The sequence below is a fragment of the Sorex araneus genome, chromosome 2 (assembly GCF_027595985.1).
Source record: "Sorex araneus isolate mSorAra2 chromosome 2, mSorAra2.pri, whole genome shotgun sequence".
Classification (NCBI taxonomy): domain Eukaryota; kingdom Metazoa; phylum Chordata; class Mammalia; order Eulipotyphla; family Soricidae; genus Sorex; species Sorex araneus.
The window spans coordinates 303,197,903-303,218,717 of record NC_073303.1 but is presented as its reverse complement, the minus strand read 5'-3'; the positions used below and the strand labels follow the sequence as shown (position 1 = coordinate 303,218,717).

The 20,815-nt window shown below is 35.4% G+C and overlaps 1 protein-coding gene across 1 annotated transcript in view; it reads left to right on the top strand.

The window, feature by feature from the left end:
* Positions 1-20,815, top strand: part of NAALADL2 (N-acetylated alpha-linked acidic dipeptidase like 2) — a 743,119-nt gene that overhangs the window by 388,746 nt on the left and 333,558 nt on the right. Inside the window, exons 9-10 of the mRNA XM_004603291.2 lie at positions 213-418; positions 4,530-4,649. Of these exons, the coding sequence (XP_004603348.2) occupies positions 213-418; positions 4,530-4,649 (326 nt within the window). The remainder of the gene's footprint in view (positions 1-212; positions 419-4,529; positions 4,650-20,815) is intronic.

Genomic DNA, 20,815 nt, shown 5'->3' with positions numbered 1-20,815 from the left:
AGCTTTGGATTAATAATTAGGTTCAGCAGCTGCCCTTCCTTGATATATACAGATGTATGAATCAAGACTGGGAGAAAAATGTTAGTCTTAATTATTAAAACCATTTTGCATAATTATCGCTCAGCTGTACAATAGAATTATGTAAATGTCATTAAATTTATTGTTAAGGGTTATATTTTGCGTTAATGGCTCTTGTTTCCTTCTATTTCTAGATCGGTATATCATTGTTGGTAGCCACCATCATACTGCATATGGTTACAATAGACAAGAATGGGCCAGTAGCACTGCCATCATCACAGCTTTCATCAAAGCCTTAATGCTGAAGGTGAAAAAAGGATGGAGACCAGACCGCACTATTGTTTTCTGTTCATGGGGAGGAACAGATTTTGGTAATATTGGCTCATTTGAATGGGGAGAGGTAAATATACCTTAATTATCATATTCTCTCTACTCTCTCTTCCTCTGTGTTTTCCATTTCTCAATGTACACAAAGAAAAGTATTAAAACTATTGCATTCTTGTTGATATCAGACCTTTGGTATGTCATATCATGATGGTGTTTGACTGGTTTTTGGTTTCTCTTGGGACAGATTGATGATAGTCACTGATAGTACTACCATTTTTTTTTTTTTAACTTTCTGTCATAGCACAGAGGTAGGGCATTTGCCTTTCATGCAACTGTCCCATGTTTGATCCCTCCGCCCCTCTGGAGAGCCCAGCAAGCTACTGAGAGTACCGCACCTGGATGGCAGAGCCTGGCAAGCTACCCGTGGTGTATTGGATATGCCAAAAACAGTAACAATAAGTCTCACAATGAGAGATGTTACTGGTGTCCGCTCAAGCAAATAGATGAGCAACGGGATGACAGTGACAGTCAACTTTCTAAAATCAAAAAATAATCTTACATGTGAAATATTTTTTACTTTATACTATAGCAAGAATATAAAAAAAAGCCCAAATAGCCAACACATATGAATAGACAAAGACGTTATGGTATACTTAAATGATGAAATATTATGCAGCTATATAAAAGATAAAATATTACAATTTTCTGAAACGTGGAGGTAACTAGAGGACACTATGTAAACTAAGATAAGTAAGAGGACGATGGACGAATACTGGATCATCTGATACATCTGCAATACATTAAAACCACAAGGGCATGGTTTATATTGAGTGATAAAAAGCCCAAGGGGCTTTTGAGCAGAAAACTGAAGTAGCCAAGCATTAGAATAAGGGAGGGGAAAGTAAAGGAAGTACTGGACTAGGAATAACAAAAAATACAGTGCTGGAGCATGTTGTCTAAATATAAAAATAATATTTAAAATATGTTCTCCTAATCTATGAATTTACTGTATAATAAATTTTAAGAACAACTGTAATGGACTGAAGCAATAGCACAGCGGGTAGGGAGTTTGCCTTGCACGGGGCCAACCTGGGTTCTATTCCTCTGTCCCTCTCAGAGAGTCTGGCAAGCTAACAAGAATATCCCTCCTGCACAGCAGAGCCTGCCAAGCTCCCTTTGTCGTAGTCTATCTGCCAAAAATAGTAACAACAAGTCTCACAATGGAGACATTACTGGTGCCTGAAGATCAAACTGATAAACTATGGGAGGACAGTGCTACAATGCTACAGTGCTACTGTAATAAGTGCTTATTACTTTAGCATTTCATCTAAGCTACACAAAAGAGATTAGACTCAATTTCTCTGGCAGCCATATGCCCCTAATCCTTTTCTACCTACCTCTCCATGTTGTCATTTAAGTATCTTATAATACCTTTGTTCAAATGAAGTGTATTCCTAGAGTACAACTAAAGAATTAATATTCCAAGTGTTCCCATGTTTTATAGACTATCAAAGAATATATCAAAAAGGTGAATAAAAATAGTGAGAATAAAAGTATTAAAATGAGAATTTATTGAGATCCACACATTGCAAATTGGAATGCTCTTCCATATGAAATTTATGGTGTTAATATCGCTTACCTATTCACAAGTACTAATTCAAGTAAATTAATTTGCTTTTCTGAATAAAACTTATTTTGTCAAATTTCAGTATGGCAAAAAAATCATGCAATAACTAACCTCTTAAATTTCTATTCCAACCTAAAATCATAAAGCATATTGCAAAAGTTCTTGGATTTATTAGAAAACATTGAGTTGCATAGCCTGTAAATTGGATCTATTATGTGTCTTTGCATGTATGTGAGCAATTCTATTGCCAAATTAGTATTTTTGTGGTTAATAAAGTAGAAACATATCCTTTAGTTTTATTGGGTCTGTTCTACTGATTCTCATATGAATGTATATTTCTCAATAGCAGATACAAAATACAGTTTCTCAATGTGGGAATGCATAGAAAAAAAAATTGTTAGAAAAGACTTTTCTTAAAAAAAAAAGACTTTTTCTCCATATATTAGGGAACTCTATTTTGGAATATGTATATATGTAGGAATATTTGGTAACTAATTATACATTCAGTCACTTTCTGACTGCTATAGTAGATGAACAAAGATATATGAGTAATCAAATAGTGAATAATGATAAATATTAATAGTGATTCATGAATAATACATAGTATTTTGTCATTGACTTCATAAAATATACTACTGTAAATTACTATATCTCAGAAGATTATTTCATTACAATTCATGAAGCTATTTTGTAACTGTCTGGTTATGTAAAATTTTGGAGAAATATATAGTGTTTTTATTTATCTACTCCTATAAATTTATTCCTTCAGAGTTAAAACATTTTATTTTAAACAAAAACTAATTATATCCTAAATATATTCCCTAGTTAACTTGAGTAGGGAATTTTTGACATGTTATACTGCTCAGTTTAATTTTGTTTTCACTGGGACCCTTTGAAACTCATTGTTGTAATTATAAAAATTAGTGGTCAAAAATAACAAGAAATGGATGTTTTAAGGCCCTGGTAGACAGCTTAAAAGGAGAGATCATAGATCTAGAGTGTAAGAAGACTTCAGTTCAGTTTCTGACAGCACATATTTCCCCAATCCAGCAGCAGTAGTAACTGTAGCCCTGGTGGACCCCAGCAATACTTAGCCCAAATAATGTCACATCTTGACTTTAGTACCCGATCATCACGCTCAAATCACTGCTAGGTATCACTAGGAAGGACCCTCTCTTGGTTCCAGAGTGATGCTGGGTAGATACCTTCTCTACAAAAAGAGAGAGACAGACGAGAGAAAATGAAAAAGAAATCTGTGGTAATAAGTGTTACTAGAAAGTTGACTCAGAACTGACCTTCATCATTGAGAAGTCTATTTTACAAAATAGGTCCTTTAAGAAGTTCCATTTCTTTTGTGAAGAATTATACTTCAGGGTCTCTTGTGGTAGAGTTGTGGTTGGTATACAATAGTCTCAGTTCCATCCCTCTCTACCATAGAATGTGGTCTTGGGCTAGATAAACTTCTCTAAGATTTGATTCCTTAAATGAGTGCTATATAACCTCCATTGTGCATTTCACTGAGGATGAAATGGACTGGTATATAGAGACAGTGTCTCTATGTGAGAAAATAAATGCAAACTGTTTCTATAGAGCTTTTATAGCAAAAGCCATTTTAAAAATGCTATATTTAAAGCAGAATTTCTAACCTTTAAAGTTTATCATTTCTGTTCACGTGTAATGCTTTTAATTTTAAATGCATTTCCCACTTCTAATACAGATTGTAGAGCTGAATTTTTAACACAAAAGAGGAATAAAATTATTACTTTGCTAGATAACAGTCTCAGCAGTGTTTTATGATTGTGTTGGATGAAGATCTGTGTACTAATACAATTTTAGGATTTTTCTATACAACTGCTTGCCATGATAATTATCCTTTAAATGTTTGTGTAAAAAAAAAAAGCAAACAAAAATAACGGGCTTGTTAATGGTATCTAATTAATAGGTAAAGTGCTTCAGAATTTTGAATGGATAGGATCTGGCAGAGAACCCCTAAAAGAATTCCATTGAATCTTTTTTTTGTGTGTGATACATTGTGCATCAGATATCAGGTTTTATTTAAAGCAAGAACACAAATATATGATGCCTCATATATTGCTGAGACTAAAGATCTATTTTATGTCAAAAGTATTGCACTTCAAAGAATAAAGTTGACTTGATTAATCACTGAAGTAGCTTACCCATGTATATTCTTTTATTCAATGGCTAAGATATTAATTGCTTTTCTATAATATTTGTATAAATGCAAATATTACATTCTTCATATTAAAGATGAATAACATTATATTAATCATGAAGGTTATATCATCTTAAAAACTCAATTTTTGGGGGAACATGCTTTATGTATTTTATTTTGTTCTTTCTCCTGACAACTCTTATTTACAATACCCATCTGAAATTTTATATGGAATATTAAAATAGCATTATGATTTTAAGTAGAAATAGTCTATTATTACTTCTATGATAAGTAATATTACTTGTCATATATGTGATATGATAAAATATATTATTTTATTTATTAAATGAAATTTTAATTTTTAATATTAATTTTAAATTTCAGAATTTCAAGATGGTTTTGCAAAAAAATGCTGTGGCTTATGTGAGTCTCCATAGTCCCATAAGAGGCAACTCAAGTTTCTATTCTGTATCTTCACCTTCTTTTCAGCAACTGGTAGCAGAGGTAAGACAAAAACTTGAAACACTTTTTTTTTTTTTCCTTTTGGGTCACACTCGGCGATGTACAGGGGTTACTCCTGGCTCTGCACTCAGGAATTACTCCTGGCGGTGCTCAGGGGACCGTATGGGATGCTGGGAATTGACCCCGGTTTGGTCGAGTGCAAGGTAAACGCCTTACCCCACTGTGCTATCACTTCAGGCCTTGAAACACTTTTTATAAATCATTTATGCAAGGTTTTTTCTGTTATCATTAATGTATTTCCACATTCTTATTTAATATTGGAATGTATAAAATAGTTCTAAGGAATAATTTATTCCTAATATAAAATCAGTATACCCATTATTCATCTTACTTTCTGAAATTCTTTACTTGCTGGTCTATATTATTCATATATGAATATATCAGTCACTGTATATGTGAGTATATATAGTTTGAATTATGCACCTAAAGGAAACATATACGAAAATATAAATTTAGGACCAGAAATAATACCTTTGTTTTGAAACTTACCTTGCACGCCGTTCACCAGTGTTCTTTCCCTGATTTCACATATTTTTGGACCATCAGCACAATAATTTCTAAGCACAGAGTCAGGAGTAAGTCTTGAGTATACTGCTGGCTATAGCTCAGAAACAAGACAAACAAAAATATTGCCTGTTCCTATGAATTTAATCTATATAAATATATAAAATTCTTAGCAAATAGTAATAAGTAAACTTGAGATATTTAGAAGTTATTGTTTGAAAATAGATTTATGCAAAATGGAAACATGTATTTTCTACCAAAAAATTAAACCTAGAAAAAATGTGATTTATGAAATAAAACAATTTTTAAAAAAAATTATCTAAAAGTGATTTAAATAATGTTTTAAATAATTTTGCAATTTTTCCATTTATTATTTGTTTTATATATGCATACTTTTATTGACATTTTTATTTTTGCATGTGTTTTGTGAGTTACTCTGCAAATGGATTATTACATGTTCTTTCTCAGAATGAAAATATTTCATGTGTCTACTGGAGGTGGTTTTTTCTCAACCCCAACATCTATAAATATATATATATATATATATATATATATATAAACAATGACCTTTTAGATTCCATAGTGTTTCTATTAAGTATTATGAAGACTGAAATGAAGGTTGAGGAGGGTGGAAAGAGGAGAGTGATAATGAATAGCACTTTGGTTTAGCCATAATTCTTTATTGAAATGTAATGCAAACTAACATTTTATGACTTTCATAAAGTATTTTCTAGTTTAATAATTTTCATTGACATTTCCATATGTAGCATAATAAAGAAGACATTATAAAAGATGAAATGGATAAATCTGTATATTTTAGATCAGCTAAACTCCAATATTCATGTACTAAATTATATTCAGATCTGTAAATGAATTCCTCTTGCTTTGTACTGCTTAGAATTCTCCAATCCTCATACCTGCTTGAAGGAAAAAACAAACAAACATACAAAAAAAAAAACCTCAAAGGAAGAAAGTCTGTAGCTGTTTCTCTTAGGAATTGGCAGATTCCTCCCCCGGGAAGTTACTTCTGAATAAGTTTGTGGTCAGGAAAAAGAAAATATGTACTAAAACTTCCAGAAAGTGGAGAGACTTAATTTACAGCGATGCCTTTTGCTTGTGTGTAGCAGCTTTGCTATTTTGACAACCTTACAGGATATGTATTCATTGAAATTCAAGGTAATTACAATAGCAAGCAATTAAAAACAAGTCTATAGAATATAGTAGTAGAAAGCTTATAGAAATATCTGAGAATAAAATGGCACTTAAAATGCAAATTAGGAGGCTAGAGAAATAGAACAAAGAATAGGACACTTCCCTTGTTCTCAACTGATCCTGCTTTTGTTCCTCTAGTCATATATAGTTCCACAAGCACTTTTATAAGTGTTCCCTGAGTAGAGAGTCAGAAGTAATCCCTGAGGATAATTGAATGTGTCCCAAAACCCATAAAAGAGTGAGTAAAATGTAAAGTCGAGAGTATGTTTAGAATGTGCAAGGGCCCAAATTCCATCACTGGCACTCATGTCCTCCAAAGGATTTCTGAGTTATGACCAAGCCGATTCTCAGTATTTCTAGAATGGCCTTCATGATCCCCAAATACCACTAAGCTAAATACCATCAAGGATGGCCCTAGACTAATCCTTGTCAACAAAGTCTTTGACTTTCCACGTAGTTTACCCCAGTTGACAGCAGGGTTTGGCTTAGAGGCCCCTCCACTCTGCTGTGTGATCCTGAAGTTATGTTGACCACAAAGCTGGTTCCTGGTAACATGGAGCCCAAGCCATACCTTATCCTGGGGCTGTAGCATTAAAGAGCTGCCCTGAATGATAAAAATCTTGTGCTTGTATAGCACTGCTTGGGAAACCTTTCTTCTCCTCCCCCATTAAAAAATAGAAGAAATGCCTTTGCACATCTTAAATAAGTGTAAAATATTTTAAAATATTTTTAATATTTTAAGTTTGGCATGGTTTCCCATTAAGGATACTGATGTGGCAGATCTGACTTCTTTTTAATTTCAGAGAGGATGTAATAAAACATCTGTAGTTAAAATATTTGTAAACTATCCTAAAATCAAATCTGATTCTATATTGAAATTATGTGTCTTTCAGTTGAGCTTGTAGGATGTATGTGTGTGTGTTCAATAGACAATTTAGAAACATATAAAACTCTATTAAGAGGATATTGTCCTAATAAAGAATGATACTAATTTTTCAACTTCTCTTTAATCAGTTTATAAAACTGTCATAGGATATTATTTTTAGATACATTTGGCTGCTTAATAAGTGATGTACAATTTTAATGAAGTTAATAAAACTTCTGAAGTATACAATTTGGTTAAATTTGAGATATAAATGCAATCTCTATGAAGATATACAGTGTGTCATCTAAACATTTCTTCATAATCTTTTGAATTTAATTGTCTGTCTTCATCCATAGTTCATGGCATATAGATCTGATTATCACCTTATTGATTTGTCTTAAATGGTATCACAAAATGTAAAAATGATGTATTCAACATACAGTCTTTTGACCTAACTTCTTTAATTTAGTATAAGAATTTATAATAATTGCCCATTTTTCTACATTTGCTACACATGTTCGTCACTGTCTATCTTTCTAATCACTAAGAAAAAAATCAATTATCCTTTTGGTCTGAGCCCAGTGCAATACTATTAGTGCTCTCCTCTTGTGTTTGATCCTCTAACTTTGATTTTGAAATGAAAATAAATTAAGCCATCAACATTAAGAAAAGATGTTATTTTCTGAGGTTATTCACTGAATTTGAAAAGAAAATCATCCTGAGTGCAGAAACTGGAATCATTTGAAGCTTCATAAATGTTTTCTAAATCTAAATACACTATAGTTATTAGGTTTTTCTTAGGCTTCATGAAATAGTACCTTAAATATTGTCTAGAGGATAGTAAAAGGATGATGGATACTAAAGCAGTTTAATAAGAATACAAGCATATGTTGAGGTACTCTCTTCTTTGGGTTTTATTTGGAAATGTTTTATTATAACTTAAAAATAATCTCAGAAGTGACCATAGTTTCTAAGAAACTGTAACAAAGGTTAACATATTATTTTGTCTTCTGACTGTAGGAATAAAATATCAATTGCCCTGTGAACAGTGAAGGACAAAAAACACTTGGTTTTTGTTTGTTTGTTTTTTGTTAATTTTTTATTAATGAATCACTGTGAGGTACAGTTACAAACTTATGAACTTTCATGTTTGCATTTCAGTCATACAGTGATCGTTTACATCCCTCCACCAGTGCCCATTCTCCTCCACCAATGTTCCCAGTATCCCTCCCACCAGCCCCATCCCATACCCCCACCCCACCTTGCCACTGTGGCAGGGCATTCCCTTTTGCTCTCTCTCTCCTTTTGGGTGTTGCAGTTTGCAATAGAGGTACTGAGTGACCATCATGTTCGGTCTATAGTCTACTTTCAGCACGCATCTTTCAACCTGAATCGGTCCTCCCAACATTTGTTTGTTTTTTAAGGTTGGTATTTTCATTGCTTTGTTTGCTTTGGGTTCACACATGGCAGTGCTCAGTTCTTCCTCCTGGCTGTGTTCTCAAGGCTCACTCTAACAGGCTTGGGCGCAGATGGCATGAGATTGGGGCCAGTTTCATATGGAGTACCAGAAACCAAACCAAGGTCTTCCACGTGCAAAGCAACCCCCTTAACCACCATACTATATCTCCAAGCCCCCAAGTTAAAATTTTAGCTTATAAGCTTCTCATGCTTTTAGTACCATAAGAGATTTAGAAATGCCTTCTCTAATATTTCACTCCCTGGGATGGTTATTTAGACTTAGATGAGTTGTGTTTGCTTTGACATTGTGTATTGTGGCTGTGATTATTCTTGTGCGTTCGTTCAGTGGGTTCATTCATTTAGGAGAGGATCTATCTAGATCACAGAGGAGGCTTGTATTTTAACCTTAGTAGATTTTACAAAGAATGTTCTCGAGTTAATGTGCCAATTATATGGCCATCAAAATGCGGGAAGTCCCACACATGTATCACCAATATTTGATATCATTAACATGGTATATAGCAGTTTTTTTAATTTACCAGAAAATCAGTGATTCTGAGCACCTCACAGACATTTATGAATATGTCCCTGTATATGTCCACTCAGTTATTTTTGTTCACTTAAGCATTTTTTCTGTAATTAAGAACATCTTGTTTTGTTTTTCTTGGGGAGGAGGAGATGACTCAAAGGGCTTGGGCATATGTTTCACATATGGGAGTCTCAGGTTTAATCCATGGCCCCAGTTGGTTCATCAAACATTGCATGAAAGTGATCCCCAAGGGCCACCACAGAGGATCCTCCCCCACAGGTTTTTGTTCTTTTCCTAATATATTTATTGTTGTTCTTACATATTCTAGAGGAAAGTCTCTTGCTCGTTACTTAATAGGACTCCTCATTAAGTTAATTTTTCACTCTTATTTTTTTTTTTAATTTTTATTTTATTGAGTCACCATGAAAAAAGTTACAAAGCTTTCAGGTTTAAGTCTCAGTCATGTAATGATCAAACTCCCATCCCTTCACCAGTGCACAAGTTCCACCACCAAGAACCCCAATATGCCCCCCTCCCACACCTCCCCCCACCAAAGTGGCTAATGATCTTTACTCTATTATCTCTATACTTTGAATACTTTCAATATTTCAACAGAAAACTCACTATTATTTGGAATTTCCCCCAACAATCAAACCTGCTGAAAAGGCATCATTTGATAATTTGTTTTCCATTGCTGAGATTGCAGATTATATGAGCTCATGGCCCCGCAGTTTTGGATTTCTGATATTTTACCTCAGTTCATAGTCTAGATGCATTTCTATAAGAAGCCACTGGGTACCAAAATGGTAGACCTCGAGGATCACAGTCTTTAAGGAGCAGAGGGGCCGTTTTGTGCACGGCTGCTTGGATCTCATCTGGGCGGAGAGTGTGCTGGTAATACCCCCATCCCATGATCTCCTGTGCGCCACGTCACTGCAAACTCATACCTCTGGGTTGTTCTAAAAGATGGTGGATGCCACGTGGGCGCCACTGCTGTCACTGCCGCCACTGCCATTTCCCCCGTAGAAAGAGGGTTGAGAGAGAAAATACTTTCCTCTCCCTGGGCGGCTTGGGGTTGTAGCTCAGTTCACAGTCTAGCTGCATTTCTCACTCTTATTTTTAATTCCCATATTTGCAGTTATACATGTACTTGCTATATATGTTATATATGTACTTGTTATATATTGTTATATATGTACTTTTTACTCTTTTGTGTTCTGTTGGATCTTCTATGAATTAGAATAGAATGTCTAACTTTTCTAAAAAGATGAGAAATTAAAACTCATCTGCTTTCTTTAGAAAAAGGAATATTTTTTTTAAAAAAATCAAAATTTAAATGCATAATAAAATATGTATAAAACATAATTTCCTTCATTGAAATAATTTATAAATTAAAAATTAAAAGTATGCTGCTTACAATTAATTTTCTTAATTTTTTAAAAATATTTTTGTATTTGACTGGAGCAATAGCACAGCGAGTAGGGCATTTGCCTTCCATGTGGCCAACCTGCGTTTGAATCCTCTGTCCCCTTCGGAGAGCCTGGCAAGCTACTGGGAGTATCCCGCCTGCACAGCAGAGTCTGGCAAGCTACCCATGGGGTATTCAATATGCCAAAAACAGTTACAACAAGTCTCACAATGGAGATATTACTGATGCCCGCTCAAGTAAATTGATGAACAACAGGATGACAGTGCTACTATTTTTGTATTTTGGAGGTCACACCCAATGTGCTCAAGTAATCACTCCTGGTAGTACTCAGGAGACCATGGGATTTCAGGGATTGAACTTGGGTCAGCCATGTCTAAGACAAATGCCTGAATCTTAAACCTCTGCACTTTATTGCCCCATATAATTATTTCAAAACTAGAAACTAACATAAATCTCTTCTCTTCTCTTCTCTCTCTCTCTCTCTCTTTCTCTCTCTCCTTCTTTCCCACACCAACTTCTGTCACTCTTCCCTGAGAGATATTGACGATTTGCCTAATTAAAAAAAAACAGAATTTAATTATCTATATGTTAGACTTTTATTTCTAAGTCTCAGGTGAATAGTTATAAAATTTCTAAGAGGCTTTTTAGGGGGAAATCTGAAGCATTTGTACATGTGAACCTAGTAACTGTATCACTATCACTGTCATCCTGTTCATCGATTTGCTCGAGCAGGTGCCAATAATATCTCCGTTCGTCCTAACCCTGAGATTTTAGCAGCCTCTCTTTGCTCAACTTTTCCAACGGTGCCGCATTGGAGGCTCTTGGAGGGTCAGGGAATGAGACCCACCTAGTCAATCTAGCTTTATTCTATTTAGGCTCGCAGGAAATAGAAAATCCAGTGGAATCCAATTGTATCAATATTATAAAATTATCCACAAGATGAAGTGTTTTTTTTTAAATCTGAATGGGTATTTATTTTGTAGGTCTTTTTTATTTTATTTTATTTTTTTGTTTGTTTTCTTGCAAACAATGTTAAAGAGCCTTGGGGCATTCACAGTGATACTCAGCAAACAGGGCCGGAAGGGTTGATACCAAGGTCCACAGTGGCCTGGGCACTGCAATGTGGGAACCACTAGGGCCACACATGTTAGCGTCTGGAATCTCCAGGGTTGAGCCTAATGGTGCTGAGAAATTGCAGGGTGGCGGTGGGAGGGGCCCCTCAGGGTCCTGCCCCTTCTGCTAACTCCTTGACTCTGGGTGCCTTTAAGTCGTTTTGTTTTATTTTAGATTTGGGGCCACACCCAGTAGTGCCCAGGGCATGCTTCCTGGCTCTTGTTCAAGGAAGGTTCCTCTTGGGGCTCAGGGCCATCCCGTGGTGCCAGGGATCAAACCTGAGTTAGGAGCATGTGTTAGGTGCTGTACTGTCTTTCTGGACCCAAATCACTTTTTAAAAGACATAACTTCCAAGATCTTCCCAGCAGAAATTACAGTACATACATTACAAATCAGTCATAAGCACAGGACCACACTAAAGTATAACTTTGTAGTGGGTGTCCCAGTCTGCTCCAGTTTTGTGACATGAAAAATATTTATAAAATATCCAAGTGTGTATGGCATTACTTTAGGTACAGCCTGGAACACAATAAGCGCATGGAATGTGCCTCTTGCCCAGAAGCATCTGATCCAAACATGAAAAAAAAGATGCCTAAGTAGCTAAAATAGACGTGTGAATATGATGTTTCCTGAGAGCCACAGAAAAGGAATAATGTGATTATTTTAATTCAGAAACATGCATTATGAAATATTGTCAAAAAAGTGTGAATATACTCGGAGTTCTTAAGAAATTTGGCCATCTGTCTTTTCCAAAGTGAAAGACTTAGATCACGTAAACAGACTCTTTTCCTTCCCTTTCAGTGCCTCATTCCCAAGGCACCATCTCCCGGCTGAGAGCAAGTGCACGTCACTCCAATTCTGCTCTGTCCTCCTGCGCTGAGGGCCACCCATGCTTTACCCCAGTCTGACACAGTGCTCCCCTGCTTCCTACTGACACCCCAGCCCTTGCTTTCTTTCTGACTGGCCATGCTCCTATTCTATAGGGGATTACAATTAAATCACGTAGACATTTAGTTGCCCAACGGAAATGATTCAAATGTTTTGAATCTTTTGAGTTACTAGGACCCTGCCTTTAAAATAATATATTGCTCTTGGTTTCATGATTATATACTTTGGAATTAAAGTTAAAAGACATTGCTGTTGTTGTTGTTGTTGTTGTTGTTTGCTTTTTGGGTCACACCCAGCAATGCACAGGGGTCACTCCTGGCTCTGCACTCAGGAATTACCCCCTGGCAGTGCTCAGGGGACCTTATGAGATGCTGGGAATCAAACCCAGGCTGATCATGTGCAAGGCAAATGCCCTACCCGCTGTGCTGTTGCTCCAGCCCCTAAAAGGCATTTTTATTTCAGGGCCGGCTTAGTAGTTTAATAGATGGGGTGCTTCCCTTGCATGCAGCTGACCCAGTTGGATCCCTGAATATCTCATACGGCTCTCTGAGTACCTCCAGGATTGGGCCCTGAGTGCAGAGCCAGTAGTCAGCTTTGAGTACAGCCCAGCTTGGGCCAAAACAAACAAAAATAAAGTCTTCATTACTTAGGATGTCATCACAGATTAGATGATTTAAAGAACAGAGATTTGTCTCCTCGCAGGTCTAGATGACAGAATTCCAGAGTAAGGTGCAGGGAAGGTAAATAGTTCAGGCCTCTCCACTGGATGTTCATATTGTTCCATTCTCACTGGAGACTGCAGGGCTCTGTTTTTATTCCTGGTCTTGCTTCCTTTCGCAAGGTGCTAGTCCTGTTGCATTAGAGTCACGTACTTAAGCATCTTATTTAACCTACTTACAGGCTAAGCCTCTGAATACAGTCATGTTGACAACTGGATTTTAACCTAGAAAAAAAAATTCTGCTTTTTTGGTCACACCCAGCAGTGCTCAGGGGTTACTCATGGCTCTGCACTCAGGATTTACTCCTGGTGGTGCTCAGGGACCATATGGGAGGCCGGAGATTTAGAAATTAAAATTTAAAATTAAAATTAATTAAAAATTAATTTAAAATTAAAATTTAGAAATTTTTATTTCTATACTTGGTATTAAATATAAAAGTCAAATGAAATTTAAAACATTCTTATGCTGGGCTAGTCTGTTATCATGAACATAGCAGTTTATGTTGGCTTGCTTTTTCTTTTATTTAGTTTTATAAGAAGAGAAGTAGTTTTTTTGTTGTTGTTCACTATGAATTTCAAATTTTTACAGTAGTTTCAACTTAATTTGTCTTCCTTTGTGCCATTTATTCTACTAGAAGTTAACTGAAGTCAACATAAAGACTAATATACTGGTTTAAAACCCTTTCTTACACTAATTTACCACTTCAATAAAGTTTCACATTTAAAATTGTGATTCTATTGGCAGGTTTATCTACATCCTTGGTTTACAAGGCTTTGCTTTGTGTTAAAACCAAGCAATCTTTCCAGTTTATTACTGTTTTACAAGGTTTTCTGTTCAGTATACACTGGCAATTTGTAAATTCATTTTATCTAAACCTAGATAATGTGGGAAGTCTTTGTGATATTCTGGCTAAAATCCTGGATTTAAGATAAGTGTCTTGAATATTTATGGTAAATAGCAAACAGTAGCATAAACAATTGAGATATTAACACATTAATCTTGAACTAGTTTGTACAATCAAAATTAATGTCATGTGTAAAAAACTAAAGCACGCCGAGGGGCGCGTGCACTCGCGGGCTCTCCGGGCGGCTCTGTCTCACCGCCCGCGTCCGGTGCCCCAGAACCGCTGTGTGTGCCGTCGGTCGAGGGCAGGTGACGGAAGGAAGAAGGAAGAAGCTGGTTGCTGATTAGTTACCATTTATTCAATCTTCAAACTTTCTCATCTCCCGCACTCCCAGCTCCGGCCTCTCTCTGGATCTACTGCTCAACTCCTGCCTCTCTCTGGCTTCTCTCTCTCCTCCTCCTTCTCTCCCCGATCTCTCTCGGTGGATCTGGCCCTGTGGATCTGCCCCCGGAAACAAGATACAAAACCAAAACCGAAGCCGAAGCCTTCTTTGGGCTGAAAGCACTCGGATTTACATCCCAAAGACCAGGCTGGGCTGCAGCAAGAAATCTACATGTCAACTACAAACTAGACAGCACCTGAAATTTACATCCCAAAGACTAGGCTAGCACCTTAGATCTGCGGGTCAAAGATCAGCTAGGTTTCTGTGACAAAACTCCAGAAGGCAGTTGGAAAAGGGAAAATATTCCAACATCTCCCCCCTTTTTGTTTAGAACAGATTTTAACCATAAAATAAAATGCTAGGCACAAAAAGTTCAATAACACTAGCAGAACACCTATTCTCTAGGACAGATACTCTTTCAGCAGGACCCATCCAAGGATGAAATCCCATGGTTGTGTTTCTCCTCTCTGTCCAACAAACATATAAGCATTCACAATATTAATCATTTTGTATGGGCATAGCAAGAGATGCATTAAACTTTTAGAATTGCTCTCCGGGGGTCACCTCATCTCAGACTACAGCACTCAGGCCAGATTAGCTTTCCTAGCCCTAGCAGGGCCCTGTCTCGTCCTTGCTTTTGGATCATGACATGACACCCCATGACCAAGCTCTTAACATATAGTTAAGCATTAGGCGCTTTGGCCAGGCCCATCTCGATGCCAGGGTAGCACACAACTTACCGCTTGCCCTGGGTCCTTCTTCGTCCCACGTTGGGACCCTGCCTTTTAAGAGGGCTAGGAACTGAGGGCAACCAAGGCTACAGTCAAGAAAGCAGATGCCCGGGAATTAATAATATTCAAAGCCAATTAAATCTCAATTGCAAAGGCATAATATTAAATGTCTTCCTCTGTCCATACAAAAAGACATGCTCTAAATAAACTATGCAAAGGACTCAAGGAGAAGAGAAAAACATTATTTACAAGTCAACAGAACACTAAGAAAGAAGCTACAAATAAACAAAGAGGAATAGGAGCACTGTAACGGGAGTAACCAATAAACCTAAACTACTGAGGCTATGTTATCCTACAGTCATGTTTTAAAGATGATTTTGGCTGAGTTACTTTTAATTTGTTACTTTTTAATTGATATATTGACCATCAACCATTATAGTACTCAATGGCATGGCCGTTCTCTCAGGAGAAATACATAATATCGTTGCTGGCAAGTTGGAAAAATATCCCCACTTACACAGCATCATAAAAGTGATGCTATGACATTACACCGTATTCCCCACCTTACCATAAATATGTTTGGTCAAATACCTACCAATAAGTTTATGAGTTAATCATCTATAGAGCACCACAAAAGTTAAGTTAGACCTAATGACACTCTGGGTAAGATATTTTTAAGTAATAGAATTTTATTACATGAATTTATACATACTTTAAAGTATGAATTTGTTCATGGATTATCTTTTAAACTTTTTATTCTTGAAAACTCTAGTATTCACTGGCATGTGCTTACCTGTGATAGGTCATATCACTTTGATTCAGTGAGATTCTTATTTATTTGTTCTACTTGTTCCACAGCCCATCTTTCTTTCTCATTGTTATCTTAATTAAACAATGTTTTATTTCAGTTTATATTTTTGTTTGGGTGATTTATTTAGCTCTTCAATTAAATAAATTGTTTTATATACTAAAGCAAGCAAAGCAAAGAAGTTTTAAAAAGCAATATCATACATCACTTAAAATTGTAAGTTAGTGTTTATTACCTTCATACTGACAAATATTTTACTATGTACATTCTTCAAATTATTTTTATTGTCAATATATAATTTTTAAAATTCAAAAACAGTAATATAAAATTAAAAAAATTGAAACAATCTGTTGGTAATGTTATAAATATTTGGAAAAAATGATTTACTGAAACAAAAAGGAATTAATGCAAGAAGAAGATGAAGAAGAGAAGAAGAAAAAGGAAGGAAAAAACATAAACCATGCTTTTCAGAATTATTTCTTGATATGTATTATAAAAGATATACTAAGGAAAATCCTCAATATATTGACATACATGGCACATTTCCTAAGTTTTATAGAACATATGGTCTTTCTTTAACGTTGATTTATTTTGAAAACTTTCAACAAGCTACTTAAATTCACCAGAGAAATGCTGTTCATAACAAGCTATATGTGTGTTAGGGCGCGGATCGAGATCTCCCTATAATGACAAAGAGACTCCAGAGACTGCAAACAGCAAGCAGGGTTTATTGTAAGACTGGCTAGCCAGGGTCCAGCCGCCTACACGGACACGCAGGTCCAGCAGGTTGGGCAAAAGACCCCGAGCTTCTTCAAAGGAGATCTTATATAGGCCTTCCCTGGCCGTTACAGCAGAGCCCGCGCATTTCACAGCCAATAGATTTGTCATATTGCAAACTTTCTTAACCAATCCATTTAAAAGGACATCACTCCTTAGCCTATGGTTTTAGAGATCAGTATTCGCGCCAATATTCAGGAATGTCCCGGTTCTGGGGGCAGTCCTGGGTCTTGTGATACGGGTCATGTGATATGGGTCTGGTTATCTGGTCTGACCACCACCCTTCTTGCCAACCGGGGTGCCTGTATCTGAATTCCTTGCTCAGGGGCAGAAAATCAAGTTATTCTAGAATGCGGGCTCCTGTAAAAAGAGTCTTAAGAAAGCTAAATAGATTCCTGTGGTCTGTCCTGGGCTAGATCCCCACAATGTGCTCCTAAAAATTGGAATTTTGACAGAAAATTTAATGTATCCACTTCCTTAATTTGCAAATAAATTTCTTTAAAGAGAGTTTTTCAAACCACACCTCCCTATACCTTACTGATAAAATTTGAAGGCATAAATGATTTCTTCTCTTTGATGTGTCACCTATAAATTTCTCTTTGATCTGTCACCTGTAAATTTATAGCCTTAAGTGTTCTGCAATTGCATTCTTAACCTTTCACAATTACTAGAGTATATATAATTGTATATATATATACATATATATATACATATATGTGGTAATATATGTATATATTTTTACAAAAATTGTAATTTTAGACCAGAGTGATAAAATAAAATAAATAATGATAAAATAAAATAAATTAAGCTGTAAAAGAAATTTAGTTATGCTAGCCTTAAAATGTTCTGCTGTTGCCCATGATAGCAATTTTATGTTTGTCTTCAAGGAGTCATTTATGTTTGCACTGAGGATGAACTATGAAAAAAATAGAATAATCATATAGTGCTCAAACTCACAGGTATTGTGAAGGACAAATCAAATGAATTTTAATTACCTCCTACAAAAATGATGTGTATTCATATAACAATGCACAATGAAGTCTTCTTTTTTTAATTTGTGTTTATTTATGTATTTACATTGTTAATATGTAAGATATTCTACATTAGGTTTCCTAATTCCACTGGTTGCCAGGTTGCTATTTAATGTTTACTTATATTGTCCTTAGAGATTATGATTCTAAATTTATATGATGCGTATATTACTAGTGAATATAAAATACTATAAAATTGTAGTCCCAGTGTTAATTTTTACAACTTCTTTTGAGGCAGTGTCACACCATAAACATTGTGGGTAGCTGTGGATATTTATCCACATGATCACTTCCCAAAGCAGCTCCAACTCTTTGTCTATGGCCCTCAGTAGTAACCATAGAAGGAATTAAAGGTGCATAAATCTTTATTTAGATATAATTTTGAAATAGAAATAAACCTAGGGAGTTTTATAAAAAACTTATTTTTGAACTTAGGCATGGAAACACATACCCTTTTCCATTGTACCCTTTTTCAAATAAAGCACTGTTTAATTTGAAATTTTAGAGACTGAATAAGGAATATGGAGGTATAAATTATATTTTATATAGGTCACTTGTATTTAAAGTTAGATAAATAGTATTTTATATCAGGGAATTAATGAAATAGTAAAAAAATTTAACACATTTGAAATAATAAATACTTAGTATGTAATTATACATAAAGAAAATAATAATATATTGAACAATTCAAAATTAGGGCACATGTTCTAATTAACTTAAGATTACAAAAATGATTGATATTGGGGGAAGAGACGGATTTGGCATTTGAGCATACCCAAACTTGCTCAGGTATGGTTCCTGCTTTTTGTGCTGAGAAATAATCTCTGATGTGGTTCAGAGGACCTGATGCAGTGTAGGGATTGAAGCTGGGTCAGCTTCATGCAAGAGTCAAATAGCATACCCCCTGTTCTGACTCTATAGCCCTCTAGTAACTTTTTCAATTTCTCCTAGAAATAGGAGTTTAAATAAAAAATAATGTACATTAAAAAGAATTCTGTAAGAACTCGTATAACTCATTTTTATTAATTTATTATGCACTTGAGAAAAAATTAAACTATGCTTAAACTAAAATAAAAACATAATTAATCATTTGGTTTTTCAGAGAAAACCAATAAATAATGTTTTGTGTGCAGTGCTTACCAAAAGGGAGCTGTGTTTTTGTATTCATTTTTCACCCTTGTATATTATAAATTATATATTATAAATAATATAATGTTATAATTGTTTATTATAATGTTACTGGACCATGTGTTAATATGGATGAAAGGATAAAAATATTCATTGTAATATAAATTTTTGTAGGTTTAATTTTTTTCAAACTAAACTAATTTAATTAATGCACATTGTTCCCTTGCTTGAAAATATTGCCAGATGGTAACCCATTCTTCATCATATAAAGTTTTAGCTTGTTTATATTTTGAGAAAAGCAATAGTCTGTATGCAACACCAATGATTGTGTGTACTTGTGTGTGGGGGGGAGGGGTGGTTGTGTGGTATACACAGGGACTAATTACTATAAAACATAAAAAGGTCTGCAAGACCCTCTCTAGGGAGTTCATGCATGAGTAATGGAATAGCACACTAGGAACCTTCTGAGGTTATTCCTCCACTTTATGCTCAGGGAGTCTGAGGATTGAGAAGACTGCTCCTGAGTAGGAGAAATAGTTTGGCAGGCTGGCCTTTGCCTGCACGTGGCAGAGTGGGACTCAGTCTTTTATACAAGAAATGCTCCTCTGAATGCTGTCATGAGTCATCACTGAGCAGGGAACAGAAATAATCCCTGAGCAGTAGCAGGTGTGGCCCCAAAACAAGACACAGAGCTACCCCCACAGTTAATTGGCTCTAGGTCCAAATCATCTTAGTCATAAAAATAAAGAAATGTGCAACACAAACTGAATATTGAAATCCACAAGTTGGGATCACACCTCCTTTGATATTCATATAATGGCAGCAAATACCTTAGTGAATAAGGTATCAGAACAGGCACAAAATAAACTGTCTTATTTTTAATTTACCTAATCCCTATGCAGGTGTTTTATGCCTGGTAACAATTAATCCTTTTACAATTATGAAAAAAGCATTAGCATTTCAGTCTCTAGTAACACAATCATTTATTGCAATATTTTTCACTTTTTTAAAGCAAACCAAAAGTACAGAATTTTTGGGTCAAACTATATTATTGTACTATATCCCAAAAGCTTAATAAAAGGGTTTATTTATATACATTTTTGTAACATGTATTTTATTTTGTCTTCATACTTCTAGATATGCAAACAAACAGTAGCTTACCGATAATTATTTTATATTTTTTAGATTTTTGGGTCATACCCAGCGATGCACAGGGTTTACTCCTGGTTCATGCACTCAGGAATTGCTCCTGGCGGTGCTCAGGGGACCATATGGGATGCTGGGAATCGAACCTGGTTCAGCCTCGTGCAAGGCAAACACCCTATCTGCTGTGCTGTCGCTCCAGTCCCTATTTTATATTTCAAAGTGCCAGATTGTATGAGAAGATAAAGTCTTTAAAAGACTTTTGTTCAACATAGAGCAATTGCTAAACCATAGTGATATTGAGTTATCTAATATCAAATTTTCTGGTTGAAAGATGTCAGAGATTTCAAGCTCTAACCTTTTCTACATAACTTTATTCAACATCACTCTTTGAGTGAGAATCTGTGGGACCTGTATTTCATATATGAAACAATCTTATATATCAAGTGTCCTTTATAGTTTTCTCTCTAATAATCAGGATTAACATTGCATAACTTTAAAAAAAATAGTCTCTTTCCCCATGGTAT